Source organism: Ursus maritimus, unplaced genomic scaffold (genome assembly GCF_017311325.1).
Source record: "Ursus maritimus isolate PB19 unplaced genomic scaffold, ASM1731132v1 scaffold_35, whole genome shotgun sequence".
Classification (NCBI taxonomy): domain Eukaryota; kingdom Metazoa; phylum Chordata; class Mammalia; order Carnivora; family Ursidae; genus Ursus; species Ursus maritimus.
This window is the reverse complement of record NW_024426119.1, coordinates 12,054,571-12,080,910: the sequence shown is the minus strand read 5'-3', so window position 1 is coordinate 12,080,910 and position 26,340 is coordinate 12,054,571. Positions and strand designations below refer to the sequence as shown.

The following is a 26,340-nucleotide window of genomic DNA, read 5'->3' as shown; positions in this document are numbered from 1 at the left end:
AAGCTTAGGGGCAGAAGTGTGGAAGAGGTTGGCTGTGAGGCGTCTCTTGGTGCAGTGTTTGGGTAGCAGACTCATGTTGTGTTGACTCAACATAACGTGTTGTGTTGACTCAGACTTGCATTGACTCAAACGGTCTGCTGCTGTGGGGGGACTTGGAGCTCATTTGCTACAGGGAATTGCTGGTAGGGGGTCTGCCATTGTTGCTAGATGTACCTGGATCTAGAGAGGAGGTGGAGGGGAGAAGGGAATGGGAAATTGAGGGTAATCACCTTAAAAAATCAATTTCATCTGTCCTATGACCTCTGTTCTGTTTATAGCTGTTTGAATGTTTGAAATGGAGCATCAGGAATTTAAAATAGAACATTCTATGTTTATACCAAGTTCATCTTTGTGTTATAGGCCGTGGACTGGTTGAGGGAGGGGTGGAGGCAGGGTACCCTTATGAGGAAGGAGCTGCAGCAGCAGACCTGGAGTATTTGTGGGTGGGTGATGAAGCCACAAATCCAGTCTGCCCCCAAGTGGGGACCAAGCAGCAGCTGGCAGCTGGGATAGCAGGCCACAGGCAAGGAGCCCAGAACCCCCTTCCAAGCCTCCAAAAGAGTCTGTCGTGGAAGGCAGGCCACCAGCTCTGTGGAAACCCAGAGAGGAGAAGGGTTCACCCTTATTTAAGGATTATCACATTCATTGAGGTAGGGCGACCTGCTTTGTTGCCAGGTCAGCCCTGGAGTAATGGGACTTCTTCTGTCCTCTCCAGAGGACAGGGTACTACACACATCGTTCTCCTCGCACTCTGCAGAACCACTTTAATCATGTGGAGAATCAGTCCACAGGCTGGGCCAGGCAGAAGCAAAGGGCAGAACTCGCAGCCCAGCAGCAGTTGGAAGCTGGGGGGTGAGAGCACAGTCCAGTTAGCCCTGTCAGCAGTTTCTTACCGTTTCAACAGAGTCTTAAAAATGTAAAGCCTGCCTATTTGAAGACAATAATCAGATAGGTTGGAAATAAATTAAAGCCAGTGAGCAGGTGCCCCTGGGATCCTGGTGGCAGCTCACCTTAATTACCGTCATAGTTCATAGTATTCGAAATGAATAAAGCTTACATTTTTAACTGTTTGGCTTGTACAAAACCTGTTCCAAGTGTCTGGTGTATGTTACTCATCCAGTTCACACAACCACCCTGTGCTTGTCACCCCCATTGTACACTTAGGACACTAGGTGCTGGCAGGTTAAGTAACTTTCCCAAGGCGACCTAGCCAGGAACTAAGTGGCAGATCCCAGAGCCCCTGCTCTTTGTAATCTCAGCCCTACTCTCACCCCAGTGTGCTATTCAAATCCACACTAACCTAGGAAGAAACACCTTGGTCTGTTTACACTGCTTGTGTGAGAATTGGGGAAGGCAGGGCTGAAAGCCGCGGTGGGAAGCAGTGATGTCATTGGTGGCCGCTCTATCATTAAATGACTTCAGTCAAATTTGGCCATTTTCTGATCGTTAGGAAACGGACTATATTTAGATGGACCAAGGGAGGGGAAAAAAAAGAAGGAAACTGTTCTATAGAAATTCCTGGGAACCTTTCTTTTGTGCCTCCTCCTGCTCTAAGTCCTGACCTGTCTCTGTATAAAGCATCTCTGCTAAGATCTCCTCTTCTTTTCAGATTCTCCTCACGGTGTCAAACCCTCTTTGCAATTCCCGGCGGCAAACGAGCTGTTGTGATGGCCTGAAAGATAGGCCGTGCGGGAACATCAGAGGAGGGGTGCAGGGTGATTGTTAGGTGGGGAAGATGAAGGCCTTGTCTCTGTGAGCTCCCTGGGAACCCGCGGCAATGCCCGAGGAACAGAAATGAACCCATTGCCCCTCGACTGGCTGAAAGGCGCTTGGTTTTTCAATTTGCACTGGGTGGCAGGTTTCTCCAGGGACAATGAGCCTTGTTTTTAATTCACTAATAGGAAAATGGTAATGGTCCTTTCCCTGTAGCTCACCGTCCTATATACTGAAGAGATTTCCTGCTTTGAGGAATGGTTAAGAATCCTATCCTAGAGCAGAATGAATGAATATGTAATTCCTTCGGTGTTTAAGACAGCTGCCCTCAGAGCTGCATTTTGCTCTAAGTTTTAGGCTTCTTAGTACTTTTTATTTTTTTCTTTTAACCATGAGGACGTGTCCAAGCCTAAATCCCAGTTGCCACGCCTTTCTAGGCACAAAAGCAGCAGGGACCCCAGCCAGAGGACCATGGAAGATCAGTAGACAGACCTACACAGCGGGTTATCAGCGCTATTAGAATACGTGCCCTCAAGAATCTTAAACCTCTACTAATGGTGTTCTTTAAAATCCCAAGGTTTGGCTCAGCAGGAGTAAATATCCACACCCTCCTCCCTGTCAGATTGCTCTCAAGGCCAGCCCCGTTGGAAGCACACAGACCCCCACCCACAGCTGCTGTCTTTCTGCCCGTCATCCGGCACAGGGTCGCCTGCTTTTTTTTCTTCCGTCGGCCCATTACCTAGTCTGGAATCACATGGGTGGAATGGAATGCTCTTTCACACGTGCGCTCGCTCAGGGTTGGGTGCCCCATAGAAGCTGTACAACAGCTCTTATTTCTCTGAGAAGCTGAAGCATGGCCTTGCCTCTCGCGGCAGAGGTGAAGCTCAGATTTGGGGACTGAGCTTACCCAGTGTGTACCAGATACCAGCTCCAGCGTTCATTAACTGATTCTGACTTGACTGTAAGTATGTCTGCTTGGTCATCCTCAGGTTTGGATTGGTAGAGGAGGTTTTTTTCAGAAGAAAAAGAAAGGGGAACACTTCTTGGGCTTCTCTTATTCCTGTTCTTCCTGCCTTTGTCTCAGGTCAGGAGAGAAGGGAGCCAGTGCTCTTGGGTTGTGGTTTGAGATGGGAGCTTGGATAGCATGCCACTTTCTAGGTGTTGGTTTTATCATCTAGAACGTTGGGGATTTGGAACTAAGGTCCCGAATCTTTTAAGGTCTTAAGGTCCTTCCAACCCCCCCCCCAAAGTCTGTGGATCTTTGATTCTGGTACCCATGTGGAAATTGTTTCTCCTAGACTCCTGTGAGATTTTGCTATGAGAACGTTCCAAGCAGCTGGCCCAGGGGTCAAGAGGATCTTGTCCTAATGGGCCCCGAGCAGTTGGCTAAGTGAATTTACCCCTTCATTGCTGTTGTGCTAGACATTCTGTGACATGGAATGTCTACGTGAAAACTGTCGTGACTATCTAAAATTTTACCAGGGGGAAAAGTAGCATATTCGGTGGACTCGGGTGGCTCAGGGTGCCCAGAGTGGAAGCAGCATTCAGAAATGACCTAGTATCTGTGTATACCATCCTTTCTGATGCTCGGTGCTACCTCCAGCAGAAATAGCTTTTCCTTTTTTGAAAATGAAAAAAAGTGGTTGCTGTAGCTTGGTTTTCTGTTCCACATTATTCAGGATCCTGTCTCATGAATAACAACGGGCTGCAGATACATGATTTTAGTGCCCAGGCTCAAAAAATATATATCCTTTCTTCATCTACTGGCACAGTTCATGAAACTACACAATTAGAAAACTGTTCCTTGGGATTTACCTCAGCTAATCATCTTTTCATTTTGAATAAGTTCAAGTAAAGGTTGGTGGCTCGATCAGATGCCTGCCTTCCTAAGAGGCTGAGAGGGTTGGTGGAATGTAGAAAAGGGGATGGGAAGAGTCTGGGGAGGTAAGAACAGGAGGAATGAGCTGTACAAAGGGGAGGCTCGTCAGCTTCCATTGAGCTAGAAGCCACATCATCCCAGCCAAAGGGGGTGTGATTGGCCCCTGGTGCACCTAGGATTTCAGTTCCTTTGACACCAAAGTCCATTCCTGCCATTTGCCTGCTACACTGGTTTGCCTGTGCTGGGGCGACCCCTGTCAGGCTTCTGCTGGGTAGCACCACCCTGCCTCCCAGTGTATTCCCAGATTGCTCTGAAGCCTGGTGGGGCCTGACCTCAAGGAGTCTATGGTATTGATGGTGCAACAAGATTAGAGGAACAGGACACAGTGCAGGTCACAGGTGCTAACTCCACATTTATGGAGCACATGAGTGACAGAACGGAGGCCACATGTGTGAGCAAGAAATAGCATGTGGGGTTGCCATTGGGTCTGAAAGAATGACAGAATTGGTGAGGTTAGAAGAGAGGTCAGTGCCTACGGATGAGCCGAGGCACGCCATGCATGGTATTAGGGAAGATGGTAAATTAGCCAGGCTCGTGGGAATGCCTCTGAAGATATTAGCATGGCGGATGTGTAATTATTGTCCCGAGCTGCCAAAACTTGATTGGAATGTAGTTGTTTTTCAGAAATAGCCTTTAAAGCATACGTGCCTGCCTACGCTTGCCTTCCTGAAAAATAGAAACATTCTCAGATCTGGTTTGTTTCAGAATGCTGGGGCCTCTGGTTTTTTGTTCACTAATTGTCTAAATTGGCTTTTACATATTGCTCATAACAGTTGAATTAAAAGTTTAATTGGTCATTTAACGGAGAAATTTATTTTCTTCTACAAATACAACTGCCTTCTCAAATGTAGCGCTTTGCCGGGAGGAAGGGATGCCGTCGCCAGGTCACAGGCTGTGGGCTCTGATAGTCTTCTTCTTCAGCAGGTGGGGTCTGGGTTGGGGAGCCTCAAGTCCCAGGGTTAACCCTCTGTTAGGCAGCCTCTCATGAATCACAGGCTGGTTCCTAGATTCTCCTCATCTAGGCCATTAGTCAGTGTAGCTGATCACTCAGTGCCACTGTGTTACCTGCTACTATTTTTTTTAAAAAGCTATTGAAGCATAACATGGATAAAAACACACATCGTATGTGTAGAGCTCAGTGAACATACACCTAGGTAACTGTAGCCAGATCAGGAAATAGAACATGACCCTCTTTGGGCCCCTTAGTCGTACCTGCTCTGAAGGGTGACCTGACTGCTAATACCTTAAATTAGTTTCGCCTCTTTTTGTACTTGGTATAAATGGAATCCTGCAGTAGGTACATTTTTGTGTCTGGCCTCTGTAAATACTATGTTTATGAGATTTGTCTATATTGTTGGGGGTAGTTCTAGTCCATTCCTTCCTGTTGGATTCCACTTTGCTCATTTCAGAATGGTAGATATGGAAGCCCTGTCTCCGTTATTCATTCAGGGATATCCAGTAAAAGTTAGAAAAGGTTGAAAATACTATGCAATGTGAGGTATTTTTATAACTCGGGAGGGAATAGACTTAAAGTGAAAATAGAAGGGAAGAGCCCAAAGGTTATAGTGTGAAAAGTGGGGAAGAAAATGGTTCAGCTGCAAGGTCGTATGAGCGGGAAGTCGATGGACTTTGAGGTCAGCTGCCCTGGGAGCCACATATTAAACTTTATTTCTTATGATCGCTAACTGAGTCACTCTGGCAGATGGCTTGATCTCTCCAATTAGTCCTTATTTTTTTTTTTTTATGAATTCACCAAACATTTTTGGTATTCCCATTAAATCACGTTCTTCCACTAGGGGATGATTGCGGTGGCCGGGAGTGGTTTGTGCATCTCAATGGGATAATGTCTCCGTGTTTCTCCCATCAGGCCCTAGATGGGGATTTCTCCGAAGACAACCGCAATAAGTGTCGCATTGCCACCGCACCCTTGATCGAGGCTGTGGAGAACCTGACAGCGTTCGCATCCAACCCTGAGTTTGTCAGCATTCCTGCCCAGATCAGCTCTGAGGTAGGGAGTCTTTGCAGCAAAGGTAACTCTGGGGTCTTTGGCTAGTCTGTGTGGCACCGAACGATCATGAACAGTTAAGAACTCCAAAAGCTCTGTCTTGTAGGGCGTCGTTGTTGTCCATGATGATACCTGCACAGAGTTCATGAAACTCAAGGTATACACATCTCTTAAGTGGTAATGCCTTAGCTTTATGTGTTGAGAATAAGCTCTGTGCCTAAGTTTGGGGCTGATTCTTTCTTGGTATGTGCTGTATTCGAAAATGGTATTTAAGAGTGAGCGTGGACCCAAGTGGCTGCTATCCAGGCTCCGTGTGAACCAGCCGCCATAGTTTCCTCACCTCTGTGTCTCTTTCCGAAGAACACAGGTAGTGACTTGGTCAAGAACAGGACCTTCCAGAGCCCAACTCATTCACTTAATCTGTGCACCCTGCCCTTGCCCCTCTTCTGTTTGCTCCCAGGGCTCCCAGGCACAGGAACCGATTCTGGTCTCAGCCAAGACCATGCTGGAGAGTTCGTCATACCTCATTCGCACTGCACGCTCACTGGCCATCAACCCCAAAGACCCGCCCACCTGGTCTGTGCTAGCTGGACACTCCCACACCGTGTCTGACTCTATCAAGAGTCTCATCACATCTATCAGGTTAGTTTGTCCTCCAGAAATTGCTAGGGGCCTGCATCTGAACAGGGCAGAAGGAGGATGAGCCCAACAGGACTTCGGCTTAGCAGCAATGTAGCTGATCGTTATCATCACCTTTTTGTTTGGCTCTTCGGGACCAGTGGTAGTGCTGGGCACGACAGTAGCTAACTTAAACACCGTATGTCCGAAACTGTTCCAAACGTTTGACCTGTGTTACCGTATTTCTTCATCACAACAACCTTGTGAAGTCAACACTGCCATTGTCGCCATTTTACCGATGAGAGAAGTCAGGCAGAAAGGACTTAGGGAGTGTTCTCATGGTCATCCCTGATCTGATGGTTCTAGTCCCAGTCCTACCATTGTAGTACATTGTCTATACCTAGGAGCTTAGGCAGAGAATACCACTGTTTTTTAGTAGGATTTGAGTTTCCCTGATTTTGCTAATAAGGCAAAAAGAATATTCTAGGTCCCGCAGTAACTCTGGGCATCTCTGAGCTCCTTGGCAATGGTATGAACCTGAAAAATCCCCAGAGCTGGTGTAACATCTCTGAAGTTGACTGCAGTTAATACCCATGGCATGGAATGCACCCTTTCCCTTAGCTAGGCTTTGCTCTTCGATCGCTTTGGGGACTCAGCTCCACTGTTCTCTTATCCAATGCCTTACAAAGGAAAATCCACTAAACATTTTAACTCCTACCGTAGGACCTTGTGAATAGTATGCAATGTATAGAGTACAGTATGTTTGCACTGGCAATAGCACTGACCTTCTAAGGAAAAGTAAGAGTCCTATGCTTAAGCCAGTGACGTCTAAATAGTTTGATTAGCAGGTGCCTATCATCAGCCTGAAATGAGAAACAGCATCATATCCTTCCCACCAGAAATAGAGTTAACACAACAGTTACGTGAAGAAATGCACGGGCTCTGCAGAGAGCCATTCCTAAGCAAGGGTCAGAGATTCACTCCTGAAACACAGCAGTCAAATGTGGTAGAAAGTAGGCAGGGGCTCCCAGCCCACTAGGGCTGCAGCAAGTTGTGGGAGTTGAACCCTGAGGAATCTATTTGACCTGCCCTGTTCCTTCCAGGGACAAGGCCCCTGGACAGAGGGAGTGTGACTACTCCATCGATGGCATCAACCGATGCATCCGGGACATCGAGCAGGCCTCGCTCGCAGCCGTCAGCCAGAGCTTGGCCACAAGGGATGACATCTCTGTGGAGGTAGGCCGGGGCTCTGTGGCCGGATCAGAGGTCTCTGGAAGTGCTAAAGACTCAGCATCAGGCTTCAGGGGGTGGGGAAGGGGACCAAACACATTTTTGATGCTGGCATTTTGTCACTGAACCACCTTCTCCTGGAACCCACCAGAGAACTTTTTGGAGGGAGGCAAATGCTGAGTAGAGAATGAGGGTTTGGTGGAAGAACACATGTGCTGCTAGAGTGAAAATGACCAATATGGCTGAAATTTGGGGGAAAAATGGCAGATGAAAGCATGCCCGTAAGGTGAGGGTACCATATTCAGTTTCACACAACAGTAGAGCCAGCCAAGTCATGGAAATGTTGAGTGTTTTTTTGTCCTATTTTATCAATGTATGTTTTGACCAATGGGCATATTTAGCATTAAACTCTACACATTTGGTCCAGTCAGAGATAAAGGATTATGTCCTAAATTACCCAATATCCAGTGTTGGGAACCGTTTGCATTATATTTTTAACTCAGAGCCACGGCCCTTTTTTTTGCCGGTTTTTTCTGTTAACCTGTCCAAAAGCCCTTGATTCCCACTTCCTTCTCTCTGTCGAAAGTGCCTGACACTCAGCAGGTGCTTAATAAATATGGATGGTCTGTTTACTGACATGTCCCTTACCGCCCCTGAATTCATCAACAGTGAACTTTGCCTGCTGTCTCTAAGCAGTGGGCCCGGAGGTGGTCTTGCTCATTTTTATTAATAGAGCTGTCGATTTTACTCCAGCTCTGCTCCCCTCCCCCACTGTCAAGAAAAGAAAGAAGAAATATTCTCATCCTATGCAGAATGTTACAATTATTGTCAACCTTTTATTAAAGGAGGGACCTGCATACAGAACGGTGTGTGTGTCGTAAGTGCACAGCTTGATGAATTATCACCAACTGAGCACAGCCTTTAGTTCGTGCCCAGATAAAGAAACAAAAATGACCAGCACCTCGGAACTGCCCCCACAGGCCCCCACCCTTTCACCACCCCTCTCAGAGCGTATCCTCTGTCTTCCCTTCCTCCCTAGGAACAAAATCCCTCCCTTTGAACTGTGTGTGCTCCTTGCTTATACCACATTTATTTTAATAAGCCATCTGTAATAAGATAGCATTGCTGAGATATTCTTGCATTTTGTTTTGATTTTTACTTATTTGAGACCAAGGGAGCATGAGAGGGAGAAGCAGACTCCCCGCTGAGCAGGGAGCCCGATGCAGGACTCGATCCCAGAGCTCTGGGATCATGACCTGAGGCAAAGGCAGACGCTTAACAGACTGAGCCACCCAGGCACCCCTATTCTTGGCATTCTTGACTATAATCACATAATGAGCAGAAAGATGATAGTAAACTGAATAAGATCCTTGGAAGTCTGGGTGTTTCTCTCCACCTTCCTCCATCTTTCTATCTCTGTCTCTCTTTTTTCCTTTGTATCCCCAGGATTTTGTTTTCCATTTGTCATGTTAGATTGCTCTTCTCATTAACTAACCTCTGCCTGGAGCCCCCAGCCTGTGTGCAGGATTGTTCAAAGGGAAAGCAGCATGGGCCAGAGTCTCATTTCTGAGAAGCAGAACATTGACACTTTGTCAGAAATTACCACGTTCCATGCTAGCATGTGAGGACCTAAACCGTCCAGTGTTGTGGTCCCTTAATCCTGAATCCATGAAGCAGACTTCCTAGGACGAGTCCTACAAAGGCTCTGATCTGTCCTGCTGTAGTTAATGTTCACCTTGGAATTCCCCATCTCCCTCAAACTCCAGCATCATCCAGATCCTTGGCCTCATGTCCTCACAGCATGAGTTCAGTTCTTCTCTCAAACCTGAGAAGAAATACCTTGGGGTATTTTTACTGTTTGCATCCACATCACCAAATACAATGCAAGTACTTAGAGCCTGAGCTGAGCTCAGTGGGTTGCTCACCTGGCCTTTTCACAGTGTGCTGTCTGGGAAATGGTCCTGCTTTCAGAGAGCTGATCTCATGTCTCCTCTCCCTCCTCTCCTCCCTTAAGGGGTTCTTAGTTCTGAGGACACAGACACCTGGATGTTCCCCCAGACCCCACATTAGTTCTCCCCATTCGAACAAAGTTGTCTTCCCTTTTTGGAAGGGAAATGTTCCTTACTTCCAGTAGTTATGCTGAATAACTCAGAGTAAGGGTACCAGCAACATCACTTAACACTGTGGTTGGTGTGAGTGAGGAGCCCGTAGAAAAACTATCCTTCCTGCCTCGTGTCACTCAGGGCTGGAAGTGTGGGGGCTCTAGCCCAAGGGAGCGGAGGGTCCCTGGGGAGGGCAGGGTGGAGTGGTAGCTACGCAGCTCACCCAAGAGAGGGATTATCCATTATAGATACAGTGGATATTTTGATACCCATTTCTCGTGACCTCCCTTGTCTTTCACGTGGGCCTTTTTATTTTTAAATCAATGTGGCTACATGGTGAATTACCCTCGGGTGGATTTGACAGCTCTCTCTCCTTATCAGGCCCTGCAGGAGCAGCTAACTTCAGTGGTCCAGGAAATTGGGCACCTTATCGATCCCATTGCCACGGCGGCGCGGGGAGAAGCAGCTCAGCTAGGACATAAGGTAACACGCCCCAAAGGGATCCTGCTGAGGGCGTGCGTGAGTGATGGGGGCACAGGATTGATCGCTGACCACTTCAGGGTCTGTTTCCACCTAGAGTTCAAACAGAAACTGGAGTGACATCTTTCTGGCTATGGCGGGACTTTCCAGCCAGCAAGACATTTAGTCATCTGTTGCTCTTGACCTTCCCTGGATGAGCCAGAGACGGTCGTTGACATTGCTAGTCTGCTCTCTGCCATCTTCTATCCCACGCTGGCTGGCCTCATTCTCACGTGTTTAGGGGTACATGTTCTTCCATGGCTTCTGCCTGTTCTCACACGAGCGAACAGAGCAGACTTGCAAACTTCCCTCTGGACAACCAGGCCTCCCTGGCCCATTCCAGAGGAGCCCTTCAACTGAGAGCTCATATCCGCATTTTGTAAGTACTGACTAATGTTTTGCCTGTTTGAGGTTCATTTTGCAAATCCTCCAAGGGTAGTTGCCTTGTCCAGCAGCCTGTGTCTCAGCAGAGAGAGGGCAAAAATTGGATTTTTAACAGCCTTTGGGGTTTCCTAACATTTATCAGTGCTGATGTCAGTATCGATGTGCATATCCAGAAAACGCAGCGGCCAAAATCTTTTCAGCAGGTATTGATTTTAGAAAATCAGCATTCTTGCTTTTTCACATGGTGGAACAGCTGAAGGGCCTACTAAGCTTCCTGCTGGTTCTGAGAGGTTTTTGAGATTTAAAATGACCAGTGTCTCTGTATGCTTCCATGTGTGGCAAATTTCATTTCTCAGCTGAGTTCCTTTATAGTGAGAAGAGGGCTTGTCCACCTGTGTGAAGAGGTTTAGAGGGTGGGGGGCCTGGCCTTGGGGCCAGAGCTCTGCCGGCCGGTGGGCTGGAGCGCTGCCCACGTGCCTGCTTCAGGGAACTAAGTCTGGCAGAGTAGCCAGACTTCATCTCAGCAGTTACTTTTGATTCCAGTAGGAATTTTGTAAGAAAACATATCCAGATTTCTAGGGCCACAATCCTTGTCCCTGCCCATATGGTGTTAGTATGGAAGGTTAGTTCCTATGTCAGTGGGTGGCATCAAAGAAAAATAATATATTTGTGTCACTTGAGTCACAAATTTACTCTTGGACCTTTGGGTAAACCAGTCTCACTTTCTAAGAGAGTTCTGGACGAAGGAAGCCTCCGGCCCTCTATCTGGAAGGGTCCCGGATTGAGAGTTGATGCCTACCTGGTTCCTCATTAGGACACTCAGGTGGGGCCCCAGATGAGCTTCAGATCACTTAGGAGTGATACGTGCAAATTCTCAGACCACGTGTATTAGTGTGCTAGAGCCACTATAACAAATTACTGCAAACTGGGTGGCTTAAACCGACAGAGACGTAATCTTCCACAGAGTCTAAAATCAAGGTGTCGGCAGGGCCGGACTCTTTCTGGAGGTTCTGTGGGAGAATCCGCTCTTTGCTCTTCTGGCTTCTGGTGGCTCCTTGGTGTTCTTTCGCTATATCATGCCAGTGTCTGCCTCTGTGGTCAGGTTGTCTCCTGCTCTTCTCTTTGTCTTCCCTTCCCCTGTCTCTTATTAGAATACTTCTTAATAGATTGAGGACCCATCCAAGTAATCCAAGATGATCATTTGGAGATCTTAAATACATCTGCAAAGACCTTTCTTTCCCAGTAAGATCAGATTCACAGGTTCCAGGAATTTGGACACAGACGTATCTTTTTTGGGGCCACCACTCAATCCTTTGTGCCCCCCTAGGCCCAGGGAGACGACATCATACACTAAAGACTCAAAATTCCATATTATTTTAACTTCTCTGCTAATCCAGGTAAGGATATTTCCTATTCTGTCATGTCTCAAAAACGGAAGTTATCGTCTTTGCTGAGCTCCCTAAATACAGGAAAAGGAACATCCTTTCAAAAACTTTTGCCTACAATACATGAGTAATAATGACACCTAGCATTTATTGAGTGCCTGCTACATGGTAGGCATTGTGCTAAGTACTTTTGTGTATGCTCATGTAATCCTTCTAACAGTCTTGTGGAGCTTAGCGCTAATATTAATCCCCATTTTATGGAGAAGGAAACGGAAGTTGGGTTAACAGGAAGCAGGTTGCCTGAGAGTTCTCATTAAGGAATTGACACACGGGATTCACATCCAGTGGCTCTGACACTGGAGCTTTCTCTCTCCATCACCCAGCCGTAATGCCTCCATGAGGGCACCAGCTTAGTTGTGTTTAATTATCCTCAGCACACAGCAGCCCTTGACATTTTACAGTTGCATTGATGAAATGTACTTTTAAAATTAAAAAAATTAATCTAGAGGGGCGCCTGGTGGCTCAGTCAGTTAAGCGTCTGACTCTTGATTTCAGCTCAGGTCATGATCTCAGGGTCGTGAGATCAAGCCCCACGTTGGGCACCATGCTTAGCGCAGAGTCTGCTTGAAATTCTCTCTCTCTCCCCCTTCCCCTCCACTTGTGTGCACTCTCTTTCTAAATAATTAAATGGGGGGGAAATGAATCTAGAAAACATGTAAGATTCTAATGCATTAAATGTCTTAAACGCCTTTAATACATACAGGACCCATCCTGAGCCCTGGCCCCTGATGACCCATCAGTGCACTGTGGTTCCCTTTGGTGGCAACACGAGGGCACTTTCCAGGGGAAGAGGATGAAATCCAAGGTGCATGTGTAGGCTGATACCCCGAGTTGTTCAGACTGGGTCTTACACAAAGGCGTTTGGCCAAAGCAGAGACTGGGGCCAACATCCAGCCAAGTCATGTGCTTTGGCATCAATCATGTCTGCCCCAAGGATAGGGAGCCCCTTTAAAATTTATACAGAGCACCATAAAGGCCAGCAATAGCCCTGCTCAGGTGCTTTGAAACCATCTGTAAAGAACCGTAATCGAGGGTAAAAGAGGAAACGTACGCTGATTGCTGGCTGATGGTGTGTCTCATTGTTAGCTCTAATGAACTTTCATATTTCGGACTCCCTCCTTGTCCCAGCCACCACCAGCCCTACAAACCCCTGCCCTCTGCTTCGCTTCTGACCCAGTGACAGCACCGCTTCTGTGAAGTGGCCTTCCTGCCCACAGCCCCATTATGGTCATTCTTCCTCCACATCATGGGAAGAAGTATTAAGGGAAATTGCTGGCTAAAGGTTTGAACTTAACTACACTTGCTGGAAATAACTCAGCAATTAGGAATCGTCATGCACAATGGGGGGTGGAACGTAAGCGCGTGATCAGGGTCGTTGGGCTGTATCTGAGCGGACATGGCTGGTGGTCTCTGCAGCGAGTACAGCCAATATTAAGAGCTGACGTTCTGGATGCTGGGTAGATGGGTCTGACTGTATTATGCGTGGACTTTATTCTAAATACTTCACAGAGCAGCAAACAAATACCAGACAATAAACTGCTAAAATCAATATTAAAACCATAGTGGAGCTGGACTGAAATTGAGAAGTCATGGGTGGTGCAGTGAAAGGTGCGAGCCTGGGCTGTGGACTAGGATACCTGCTTCCTGTCAGAGCTCCACATCGTGGCTGCTTGGGGTTGAAAAATTACTTCCCCCACCGAAGCCTCGGTTTCTTCGTTTGTGTGTAGCTCATGGAATTGTTGTGGGGATTAGACGAAGCATGGTCAGCCTGTAGCAGAAAGCCTGGCGTGTGGGATGTGCCCAAGAAATGTCTGTGACATGTGACCCCGCCCAGCCAGTGTGCTCCCCTGAGCACAGAGGCACCGTGGCATCACCTGCTGGGGAGCCCTAAGCGAGAACGGTGGTTAGCCATCTGGAGGGGCTTTTCTCTTCTCCCAGGCTGGACTGACCACGAATAGAACATCTACACCGATGTGAAATCCTATATTTGCTTTTACTGCAAATGCACATTAGGTCGACATGCTTGGCGCAGAGGGCAGTCGGATTGGCTTCCTGGAAAGCCTTTGCTCTCAGGCTGCATCTCTCAGTGGCCCTGTTCCCCTGCCCCTCCCCGTCCCCGTTCCTTCTGTGTTCATAAGATGCTCATCTTTGGTTCTTTCGAAAGCTTTGCTGTTGATGAAGTTAAAATTTGTAGAATTCTCACACCCAACCCTGGATCACAGAACAAATTTCTCAGTGCTTCTGCCATGATGAGAGACAAGACGAAGAGCTCCCCAGAGGAAGTAAAATCCAAGCGAGGGTTCATTAACAAGCAAGTAGTTTTAAAAGTAAAATTGAGTGATGAGGAAGGTCTGAGGGTCTCATGTCTAACATGATGACTATAACTTAGGATGGTGGAGTTAATCATAGAAAAAAAACGAAAGTAAATTTAAACCTGTGACAAAAGCAAAGTGAAGTTCAGCAAGTCTGCCTCTTCCTGGGTGTCATTCCATCCCTGTCCCAGTCCCCTCCCCGCTAGTGGGGCCCCTAAAGGAGATACGTGGATTTCCATGATTTACATGCTGCACCTGTGGCTTTTTTGTCTTGAAAGGTGACACAGCTAGCAAGCTACTTTGAGCCCCTGATCTTAGCTGCAGTTGGTGTCGCCTCCAAGATTCTGGACCATCAGCAGCAGATGACAGTGCTGGACCAGACCAAGACGCTCGCGGAATCTGCCCTGCAGATGTTGTATGCGGCCAAAGAAGGTGGAGGAAACCCCAAGGTACCGTTCAGGATCCCAGGGACTCAGCTAGGGCCACTGGGAAGCCATCAGATATTCCTCAATATTGAGTCCCTCCAAGGAAAATTCCTCCAGCTCTTGGTTGATAGTATGTGACTTTCTGCTCAAAGGTGGGAAATAATCTTCGATCGGCCTTCCTAGGGATCTTTAAGGGGAACATGAAGAAATATACATAATTAAGCCTTTTTGTTATTTTTTCCATGACAGAATATGTAGGCAAGCATCCTTGGGAAAGAAAAGCATTGTGTGGTTAGTGCAGGAATAAAAATCAATACCTGCCAGGCACCTGCTCAGTGTTGACACCCAGCTTGTGCAAAGCAGAGCTCGGTTGCTTTCCAGTGAATATCACTTCCATTCCTGGTCCTCAAGTTCAAAGCAAAACGTGGGTCAAGGTCACCCATGGCATGTGTTTCTGTGTCTTCAATCAGCAGTTTCCTATGAAAATCTCCCTTACTGGTTTGCAGGTGGAGCATTTCCTCAGCCTGATGTGCTTGTCACCCAGCCCCTTGAAGTGGCCAAAGACAGTGACACCTTCTCTCGGGAATGATACTGGTGTCCGGGTGATTGTTTTGCTTGTGAAACCATCTTGTGCCTTAAGTTCCCCCCGGGCTCTGGTGCCTTGAGAGAGGTACCTTCTAACAGGTGCCTCCACGTAGTCCATCTGAACTTCCTGGGTCCTCACCTAAGCAGCCTGTGCCGTGGGAACACGGGCTGGAACGGTTTGTGTGGGATACTTGCCTACGAGCTATAGGAATCCCTATTACGTACGTGTTCTTTTTAGTGTGCTTTGTTGCAGCTCCAAGGTCTTCACATCAATAACTTGGTACAGCAGAGAAGACTCTAGAGTAAGAGTCAGAGTCACAAAATAATACTCTTAGAGCTCACAGCTACTGAGTGCTGGTTCTGTGTCCCCTCTTATACCTTATACCCTCTTGATACTTAATTTTCATAAAAATCCTGTGGTGTAAGAAGGTTCCCGTTGTACAGATGTGGGAACTGAGACTGCTTAAGTAAGTTGTTCCACATCACAGGAGAGGTGGGTGTGGAGTCAGGACTGAGCCTGCACCGTATGGAGACATAGGCCAACGGCCCGAAGCAAGGGCTGGAGTGAGGTCAAGCAGAGTTGCAAGCAAGAGGCCACATGTAGCTGGTCGGTCTCAAAAAAAGAAATTATTTGTCACACAAGGGTGACTCGCATGCTAGCAAGAAGGAGCAGGATATGCAAAGATGTGCGTAGGGTTATAGAAGGATTGTGGTATCTTTGGAGAATAGCGTGCAGTCTGATGCGCGTGGAATGCACAGAGAGTGGGAACGACCAGGGGGAAGATAGACTGGGCTGTGTTGTGACAGCTCTCCTCTCCTACACTTCAAGGCGTTTGGGCTTTATTGTAAGTAGTAGGGACTTACAACCCATCCAGAGTTGAGAAACACTGCTCTGGTAGCAGTGTGAATAATGTCTTAGGCTTGCATTTTCTGTGTTCAGTTTTTCCAGCCATGTATCTGGCAACTATTAACAGCCTAATTCTTAAGCTGCTAAAAATATTGAGAGCCAGCCAGCACCCTCAGGTTGTTCTCAGTCTTCTGGAAAGAAAAAAGGCTTGTTGCTGAAATGGTGAGGTTGAACAAGAAGAATAAGAATGCCCTTCTGACTAATAGCTGAGTGATAGGGGCCGTGAGTTGGCCCAGCCCCCTTTGCACCTGCCACAGTTCAGGGAGGGGGGGCGGGGCCAGGACTCGCCTTCCAGATCCAGCTCTGGGTTGTCTTTTCTTCAGGGCTGAGAGCCACATGGCTCCAACCCAACCTGAGAAGATTTCACTCCCAGCAGAATAATTCCAATTAGGAGTTTTCTGGGTTTTTAAGATAATAGCACATCTCTTTGGACTGCAAGTTCAGAGCTCCTTGTGGAATTGTTTTGTACCAAGAAACTCAGAGTCGGGAGCGTGTATAGTCAGCACTGGAAGCTTTACACGACATCCTGTGCTTGGGAATGGTGGCTGGACACGAGAGTGGGACAGTTTCCAGTGACTGGCCTCAAGCATTGGCGGAGGCAGGACGGGTATATGTGTCTCTCCCCTCCCTGGCATCCTGCGTTCAGCCTGTGCTCTGTGCGGACCCCGACAGCCTCATCACAAAGGATGCTTAGGACGCTACAAGCTGGGTGTTAGGTCCTTTCATAAGAGGCTTTGTGCACAGACGTAATCACCTTGGGTGCTATTCTTTGGGCCAATATTTCCTAGGTGTTACTTGCTCGGTCTTAGGTGACGTGTGTGTGTTAGATGTTGTGTGTCTGTGTCTGCAGAGGACAAGCAGTTAAATGATCATCAGTGGCTCTGACGTGGTGGAAAAGAGGATAAGCTTTGGAGTCCAGCATAATTGGGTTCAAATCCCAGTTCTGCCTCTTGCTAGCAAATTACTTCATTTCTTTGCTTCCTCATGTAAACAGTGGGGTTAATAATGAATACCTCTCAGGGGTCGTTACAGAGATTGATTGAGATAATGTGCCTGACACACTAGGTATTTAAAAAAAAAGGAAGAACGTGACAGCCCCAGAGCCTGGTGTTAATGAGTCCTGTGATCACGAGGCGTTTGCTGGCTCCCCTCACCCTTGCCCCACTGAGCCCCCTTCCACACTCACCTCTGCCCCACCCAGCTCCCTCCTATGTCCTCCTTGAAGGGCCCCTCCTGCTTCTCCTGCAGGAGACACCCAGCCCTGTGCACTGCTGGGCAGTTCTAATTATTAGTTGGTTTTTACCCTTCTGCTAACATTGACTTGTGTCCCCCCCCCCATGGCCTTCTCCCATTTTCCAGATTCCTGTGATGTCTATGCCTGCTTTACTGGGCTTTGTAGTTGAAGCAGTATAATACAGAAATAAGGCTCCCTTGGAAGTAGACTTCAGACATGTTTCCAAAAAAGAACGGAGTCTGATATTTCTCCCGTGTTGTGCTGTGAGGGGCAGTAACAAGGAGCCCTTCCAGAATCTAAAAGAACGACCTCATTGTTGAGCCTTCTGACTCCCACTTCCCAGATTGCTGGTGGGCTTTTAAGCATGCCTTAACTGAGCACCTACTGTGTCTTGGGTGTCTAAACTCGTGTGCTCAGGTGGCCGGCGAGTGCGATTTGGATGCGGCCGTGTGACAGAGATGAGGTTTGCCATTGGAGTTGGAGGACGCGGCCCTGGGAGAGGCTCGGGGTAATTGGAGGAGGCTTCACAGACTCTCAGCTGACCCATTAAGGGTCCGTGACTTAAGTATGCAGAGCGAAGGGGAGCAGGCCTAGAGAACTCCTCGCACGAGCAGATGGGAAGGTAATCGTTTCTGGGACAGCCAAGAGCAAGGATGTGTTTTTGTAGGTTTGGACGCCCCAGTGTGGAGAAAGCGTCCTTTACATTTGCCAGGGAGTTCGGAGAGCAGTCTTGTGATTTACTGCTGCCGCCCCCACAACCTGCCTCTTGTACCTTCCTCCGCCAATATGGGATAGCAGACGCCTGGCCAGCAGCACTCACTTCTGCCCAGAAACGTGCACTCGGCTTGAATAGGAGCATGCAGAATTGCTGACATTTTTGTGCTACCGGTGATCATCTTATTTGAAGTGAGATTTAGAGAAACACACACCTTCCAATTTTACCGTTTTCATCAATATTTGTATGAGGTGCTCTCTTGAGAGGGCAATGTGCAGGAAATGTCACCTTTCAGACTTCCATCATCAAAAGCAAGCAATCTGCACATTTTGTGTTTTACTTTCTCTGTACCATGAAATCAGCCATCAACCTAAATTACCAGTTTCTTCCATCACATCCCTAAGAGAGAGGGCTGTGCATGCTGACATCCTCACGACAGCCACCCGTGGTCTGACCAATGCACAGCTCATCAGAGGTCGTGGGGAAGAGCTCTTCTGGATTCCCGTGGCTTTCAGTTCCACAGACCGAGCCATTCCTGGGGCTCCCACAGCTGCCGCTTCGAATTCTTCTCTTCCAGTTAGCCAGTCAAAGAGTTACCATTGACCTTCCCTCGCTGGCATCCTTACCGTCTCATCCGCCAAAGGGAAGGTGCAATTGCTTGGGCCTTGGGAAGGGTCGTCACCCCCTGAGATGCGTCAGGGCAGCTGTGGCCACTGCGTGGTGGGAGGCCCCCAGCGCCTGGAGCAGCGTAATTCTGACGCTGGCTACCTGGCGTCAGGTCAGATTTCCCAGGTTAAGGGCATTACCCTCAGTTCCGGCACCAACCATAAGCTCCAGGGTTCCCAGGTCATCCTCACTCTGACCAGGTGGCTCCAAAGTCAGTGGGTTCCCTCTACCCCCTCAGGTTCAGTAGTTTTCTAGAATGCCTCGGGAAATTGCTCTACTTACTATTACCTTTGTATTATAAAGGCTACAAACCAGCCGAAAGAAGAGAGGCAGAAGGTGAGGTCTGCCGGCCTCCTAAACATGTCCCAAATGTGTCACCCTCTCAGCTTAGGGCTGTGCATCACCAGCCGAGGAAGCTCACTCCGGCTTTGCTGCCCAGAGTTTTACTGGAATTTCATTATGTAGGTGGATGGATTGCATCTAGTCATATGATCAGTGATCCTGTCTGTAGCCCCTCATGTGCCCTGAGGTCAGGCTGGTACTAGGTGGCTCAAAGCCCCAACCCTCTCATCACATGGTTGGTCTCTCCAGCATGGCCAGCTCCCATCCTGAAACTGCCTACAGGCCGTGAGTCCCCTTCTTAACCTAAACTAATGTGTGGTCCAGGGGGCCCACCATGAAGCACAGAGGCACTCCTTGATCACTTGGGAAATGCTAAGCACTTAAAGGCTCCCTCCTAAGAACCTAGAACAAAAATCAGCCAAATGTTTGACCATTTCACACTGGGTGAGCTCCTAGGGTTGGGCTCATCTGGCAGCAAGCACTGAATGCGGGGGGGGGAGGGGGGCAGCCAACTTTGGGAGTGGTAGCAAGTCCTGAGGCCCCTTGCATTTGCCACATGGTACTTGGGTGCCGTCACCTTGTTTAAAAGCACCCTGTTGGAGGGGAGAGGCTGAAACTTCCCTTGATAGGTGGCATAGTCCCTAGATTAAGGTTTGTTTTTTCAGTGGCACTGAGAAATTTGACCTGATCTGGCCATCTGCTCCATTTCCTTTTGACCAGTGGCATCAGTTTAGCAGATGGCCGGCCAGTCGGGGGCCTTGGTCAGCCACCAGATCCATAAGATTTCATGCTTCAGCTCCCATTTTCAGACGGCGACTGTCGGGGGGTCCCTGGCAGGCCCGTTGTCCGGCTCTCGCCCTCCGGTGGGCTGTGAGGAGGAGTGGGATGCGCAGGGCAGTGCTGAGCACAGCGCCTGGCACAGAGGAGCCCTCGGGAGTGGCAGCAGCTGGCCACTCTTCCTACTCTTCTGGGCTTTGATATCTGTTGTCATGCCAGGTTCCCTGCCTGTCACCTAGGGTGAAGCATTGTCTGTCAGACGCTAAAATACCTGACCCAAGACACAAGAACAGAGATTTTGCAGCTGGTTTGAGAATCACATTGGGCCCGTAGGCTGGCTCTTGCACTCTGGAGTATACACTGGCCCTTGGCACCTTGCCTGCGTCCACCTGAATGCCACTGGGTTTTCCTGGTCCAGTCAGGAGAGCTGGAGCAGGTCAGTGCAGCATGCGCGAGCCCAGCCAATGACTCAAGGGCAGGGAGGGAGGGCCAGGGCCTGTTCTGACTCCCCATGAGCCCTGTCTCTGCCCTCAGCTCTGCCGTCCACGCCTGGTTGGCAGCACAGAAACAGACGGTTCCATTTACTTCTAAACAAGCCTCTCCAGGGGAGAAATTGCACCAACAGCCTGTGAAGGTTATCCTTGTAAAAAGAAAAGAGAAACACTTGTGAAAGTAAGAATGAATGTCTCACCCTTTACATTAGCGCCCCCCCCCACCCCGGTGACTTGATCAAACCCTTCATTTCCTGCGAATGCTGTGCTTCTAGAGGGAAGCAAAGCCAACTGTTGGCAATGAGCATGCAGCCTAGTTGGGGAGGGGCCGGATTGATGGAGAGGTAATGGAAGGGGGCAGGAGCTGTGTGGCAGGCACCGTGCTAGACACTTCCCATACAGCGCACTTGTCAGCTAATCTTCACAGTCCACAGCCTTCCTGCCTCCACACCTTTGTACAGCCTGTGTCCTCTGCCCGGCACACTCTCCCTTTTCTCCCCTCCTCAGCCCATCAACTCTGCTGGAGGCTGGTCTCAACTTCAACCCGGACACCTCCTCTGAGAAGTCCTCTCTGACCCCAAGGCTGGCTTCGGAGCCCTTCTTGAGGGCTGTCGCAGTGAGCTGTTGCTGCAAACAAGCCGTCCTAAAACTTAGTGACTTAAAAAGCACCATCTGAGAATGATCTCTGGTCGATCTGCAGATCCACTGACCTCAGCGAGGTGGTGACCGGGGCTTGAGTGACCTGAGGTGCGGTCACTCCCGGATCTGGTGCTTGAGCTGAAATCACTGACCTGTTCAGGGCCTGGGGCTCCTTGGAGAGCCCTTTGTACCTCTGTGTGGTCTCACCATGCAGTCTGCCCAGCGCACAGCCTCAAGACAGCCAGCCTCCTTACACAGAGGCCGAGGACTTCACAGGCACATGTCCTGAGAGCAAGCCGGGCAGAAGCCGTATCGTGTTCCAGTATTGAGCCTCACTTTCCCCAGATCCTTTTCTCTGAGGCCTTCACCTCTCAATGACTCTCTGACTCCAGAGTCGCTCCTCAGGTCTGCAGGAATCCAAAGGAAAGCCAATGAGAGCATGAGGACAGAGCCATCCAAGGAGGGCTGCTGGAGGAGATGGTATTTAGGCTGGGCCTTGAAAGAGGGCTAGGATTTGCATGGGACAAAGGGTGAAGGAGGAGGAGAACATGATAGAACCAGCTGCTGCAGGCCGAGGGGGAGAAGGTGGAGCCCTGAGGAGGCTGCCAGGGAAGGGGGTGGAGGGAAGAAGTCCAGAAAGCGACTCCCCGTCCAAGCTGGAAAAAGAGTCAAGGATCTTCCTTCCTCAAGGCTATTTGTCACTGTTAACTTGTGAGTTCATTTTAGTCGTAATGATCAATCAGCGTTTGCATCCCGACACAGTTGCCTCGAGGTCACCAGCCATGATCCGCATACTTCACTTCTCGTCATGTGTCATTTTGGAAGACCTCCTCTTGTGTGCCGCGGCTTTCGGTTCCACACACACAGACAGTTCCTGCAGCTCCCACAGCCTCCTCTTCTAATTCTTCTCTTCCAGTTAGCCAGTCATAAAAGTTACATTGCCCTTCCCTCGCTGGCCTCCTTACTGTCTCATCCACCGGAGGGAAGGTGCAATTTCTTGGGCCTTGGGAAGGGTCGTCTCCCCTGAGGGGCATCAGGGCAGCTGTGGCCACTGCATGGGGGGCCCCTGGTGCCCGGAGAAGCACGATCTGATGCTGACTACCTGACCCTAGACCAAGCTTCCCTAGGCTCAGGCATCTACGACTAGCCTATTCTTTATTTTCTTTAAGATTTCATTTATTTGAAAGAGAGAGAGCGCATGAACAGGGGGAGGGGCAGAGGGAGAAGCAGACTCCCTGCTGCGCAGGGAGCTGGATGTGGGGCTCAATCCCAGGACTCTGGGATCATGACGTGAGCTGAAGGCAGACAGACACTTAACCGACTGAGCCAGTCAGGTGCGCCTAGACTGCTCTTATTGTAAATACATGGCGCATGCATCCATATTATCTCGTTGAATTCTACTCTATAGCATTGTTACCGTCATTCCCACTGTGCTGAGGAAGCCACACCCAGGACCCCACTTAGCTAATAAGAGGTAGAACCAGAGCTAGAACCCTGTTTTTCTGATGGCAGGACTTTGGCTCCTCCTCCTGCATCTTGCTACCACTGGAGGTGTTTTTCGGGGAGCCTGGCCCTACCATTGTTTCACCTGGTCACTCATTCATTTACCCGGCACCTCCTCTGTGCTTGACATGCACGTGAGACTCCAGCAGGTGTTGGAGCGCCTCCGAGTTACAGTCAAAGGAAGCTTGTGAGCGCTCGAGACTTTGCCTGCAGAACGTCTGTCCCTGAAGAACTTTGCTCACTCGTCCCTCCACCCTCATGGCAGTGTAATCTGTGACATAATTGCAAAGGCTGTTCCTCTTTCTGCGGATGTATTTCTCCTCTATGTCCCTACGTTTCCATAATCCAACCTTATTTGCAGGAAGGGAATTCTAGAGTGTTCGACAGCTTTGAGGAGAAGTGCTGTTGTCATGAACATGTTTTTCCCTTTATATTAGGTTTGTTTCGTTTTTTTTTTTTTTAACTAAACCTGTAAGCTTGTGTCTTTGGGAATCAATGACATTCTCTTTCTCCCAATTGCAATTGATATTGCAATTTTATTTTTCCTTTTGATTGTAAAAAGACATCTTTTTCTACTTCTTTTTCTGATTTGTGGTGATTTTGCAAACAAACGTACCAACAGAAGAAAAGGAAAAATTCAGAATCACTGTTGTGCTCCGTAATGGGGATATAGTTTTGTGTTGTGCTTCTTTAAAGTTATACCTAAAAGAAGTGAAGTGATTTTCCAAGGAGACCGAGCACCATTTTCCTGTGCTTATGGAAACCCCTCACAGTCCCCTTTCCGCTTTCCCCTCTCAGGCCCAGCACACCCACGATGCTATCACGGAGGCCGCCCAGCTCATGAAGGAGGCTGTTGATGACATCATGGTGACACTGAATGAAGCCGCCAGTGAAGTGGGGCTGGTGGGAGGCATGGTCGACGCCATTGCAGAGGCCATGAGCAAGGTAGGCCTGGGCGCCCAGATGCTCACCTTAACCCCTTGACCCCAGTTCCTTCTCAGTTTCCCTCAGACATGGTCCCCAGGTGCTTTTCTCTAAGGAGCAGTCAGTCAAAGCGAATACCAGGGACCCAGTGACCAGTGGCCAGTGACTCTTTTTCTGAGGGTTTTGATCAATGTACATACATCTGTCCTCTGTTCAACTTGTTACTCATTCTTGATTATTCATTCATTACTTTTGGAAGCCACTCTCACCCTGTCTTCCAGTTTTACACACGGGAGAAGGTATCATTGGTTCCTTCACTTATCAAATGGAAGTAGGTATTTACCTCCCTGTTTCCCTCCTCGAGTTATTGTGGGGAACAAACTCCAAAGTGAAATAATGAAGGGATTCCCAAGGGCTGGTCTTCGGAATGGCTCCTTTGGAATCTTGGGGAGCACATTCCTAGGCCCTACCCCAGTCCCGATCAACTGAAATCTCTGTGGAATTAGGCCAAGGAATATCTGGATTTTTTTTTTAAGATTTTATTTATTTATTTGACAGAGCACAAGCGGCGGTGGGGGGGCAGCAGGCAGAGGGAGAGGGAGACGCAGACTCACCGCTGAGCTGAAAGCAGACGCTTAACTGACTGAGCTTCCCACGCTCCCCAGGAATCTGGATTTTTTAAATCTCCCCCATGGTTTTGGTAGCCAGATGCAGAAACCACCTACGTGGTATGTGTGAAAGCCCATAGTGAACTCTTGCAGGCAACGGGCGTAGAAGATAACAGGACAGTCGTTTCTCCTCTAGTGACCCTTGGTTGGGTTGGATCAGTAGAGAAGTGTGACTGGAGACTATCTCCTGCTCTGTCCTCAAGGAACCCTTCGCTAGTTGTGTCAGTTTGACTGTCATTAAATTAACAATTGTTCATCAACATCTGATTTTCATTCTGTGATAGCACAGCCAAGAATTTTAGATTTCGTCCGTGTTTTGAAATATCCATTGTCAGATTGTGAATACATTATTATGGTTTTTCAGGATAATAAGTGGTCTTTAATTGCTAATTTAGAGAAGATTGGTTGGTTCGTATCTCCATAAAGAGGTGACAGCCTGAAACTATAATTAGGATGATTCCCCTTAAACATTCATTACGCAGTCATTATCAGATTGAGAGAGTCACAAGCCAGGCGGGGGTGCCGGGACTCCTTTAGACACCCCAGACGTGCCTTGTTGGGTCACTCCGGTAATTTCTGCCGTGGGCTCCTCGTGCCTCAAATATGGACAGTTTGGCAGAAAATGAGTGAAATTCCCCCTCTTTCTAAAGCCTTTGGGGAAGTCTCAATGGGTGTGTTTGGTTTTTCTGGACATCAGAGTACCAGAGCTTCGAAAGTAAGCCATGTTTCTACCAAGGATATTAAATAATGGAGCTCAAGGTTTCTCAGTACAAATTAGAAAATCAAACGATAACCGTTTTCTTCCTAGGAGAAGGTATTTTTCCAAATGACTCTAGCGATAGGGAACAGTTCCATAAATCTCCGGAATGTGGAAGTCAGGCTCTTGAAGTCTTTGTTTGATAGCCGCTGAGCCTTGTATTGCAAGACGGATTTTCAGTAAAGAAAGCAGCTTTTGTACTGTCTGATGTCAGTGGTGTGACAGCTGCTCTCTCACTCAGCCCAGGATGCTCTTGACTCTTTTGGAAGGGCTGGGAAAGAAGTCTGGCGTTACCTGGTAGCAAAAATTAGGAATTGCTAATGACAAGAGCCACAGAGGCCAGGAACAAAGGGATTCTTCCCTCCATTCTGCAGAGTACACAGTGGGGGCTTTGTTGGTAACCCTAAACTCCTGTCCACCCAGACCTGACACCCAAGGTTCTACCCAGGGCCTCTTTCCCATTCTCCCTCTGTTCAGCCTACCCCAGCCTACCATTGCTGTGCACTTTGTATTAAATGATATCCCAGGGCCTTTGAGACCCTAAGTGGTAAAGTGTTAGAACTAGGGCATTTCCTGAGTTTCGGTTATTTGGTTACATTGATATACTGTTAGCATCGTTGTCTGAAATTCTCAAAGGCATGGAGTGACTGGCAGAAAAAAGGAGCGTACCCAAAGCTGAGTCTAACTTGGATGGAATTTGTGCCACTTCCGGTGCTTCTGCTGTGAAGGTTCTTCCTGGAATTCTCTAAGCACCAGAAGGTTTGGGAATTGATGGTTTAATATGAAGTAATCAGGTTTCTGGGTGACCTTGGACACATCACTCCAGTTCTCTGAACCTTGGTTTCCCTATTCACTGGGGTTAGTGGTTCTCAGTCTTGGGGATTTTGTGACCCACTACCTTTTCTTTGTTTGCTTTTTTGTTTGGACTGTTTGGTGTTGGTGGTTATGATGGTTTTTTCTTCTTTCTGACCAGGGGAGGAGGTTAAAGAAACAAAAACCCTGCTGTCTGCATCACTACTATTTCATCTAAGAAAGGTCATGTTAACATCCCCCTCAAAAAAAGTAGGAAAGCTATAATCTCAGAACAAAGGAAAGTTCTTTGAACTAAATAAATTTGAAATCCAAAAAAATTGACCAGTTTGTTCTTCCCTTTCTCATTGTCTTCAGACTGGCAGGTTGTGTTCTAAGCTGCCCTTCAGCTCCAGTTCCTGGTGTGTTTGCAGTTAGGCCACGGCTCATGTGAAGTCTCCCTGCACATTGCTGGACACTTAGAAGAAGCCCAGTCAGTTTGCACTGAGTTAATGAGCCTACAATTCAGTCCGCATTTGACCAGCAGGACCCCCGTAGTGTGTTGGAGATAATTGGCAGCAGCTATATCCCTGATGAAGAAACCTAGAAAAA

The 26,340-nt window shown here is 48.3% G+C and overlaps 1 protein-coding gene across 1 annotated transcript in view; it reads left to right on the top strand.

Moving 5' to 3' along the window:
- The window catches only part of TLN2 (talin 2), a 249,186-nt gene that overhangs the window by 165,158 nt on the left and 57,688 nt on the right, over positions 1 to 26,340 (top strand). The window contains exons 36-41 of the mRNA XM_008706048.2: positions 5,559 to 5,699; positions 6,157 to 6,338; positions 7,418 to 7,550; positions 10,028 to 10,129; positions 14,585 to 14,755; positions 23,389 to 23,535. Of these exons, the coding sequence (XP_008704270.2) occupies positions 5,559 to 5,699; positions 6,157 to 6,338; positions 7,418 to 7,550; positions 10,028 to 10,129; positions 14,585 to 14,755; positions 23,389 to 23,535 (876 nt within the window). The remainder of the gene's footprint in view (positions 1 to 5,558; positions 5,700 to 6,156; positions 6,339 to 7,417; positions 7,551 to 10,027; positions 10,130 to 14,584; positions 14,756 to 23,388; positions 23,536 to 26,340) is intronic.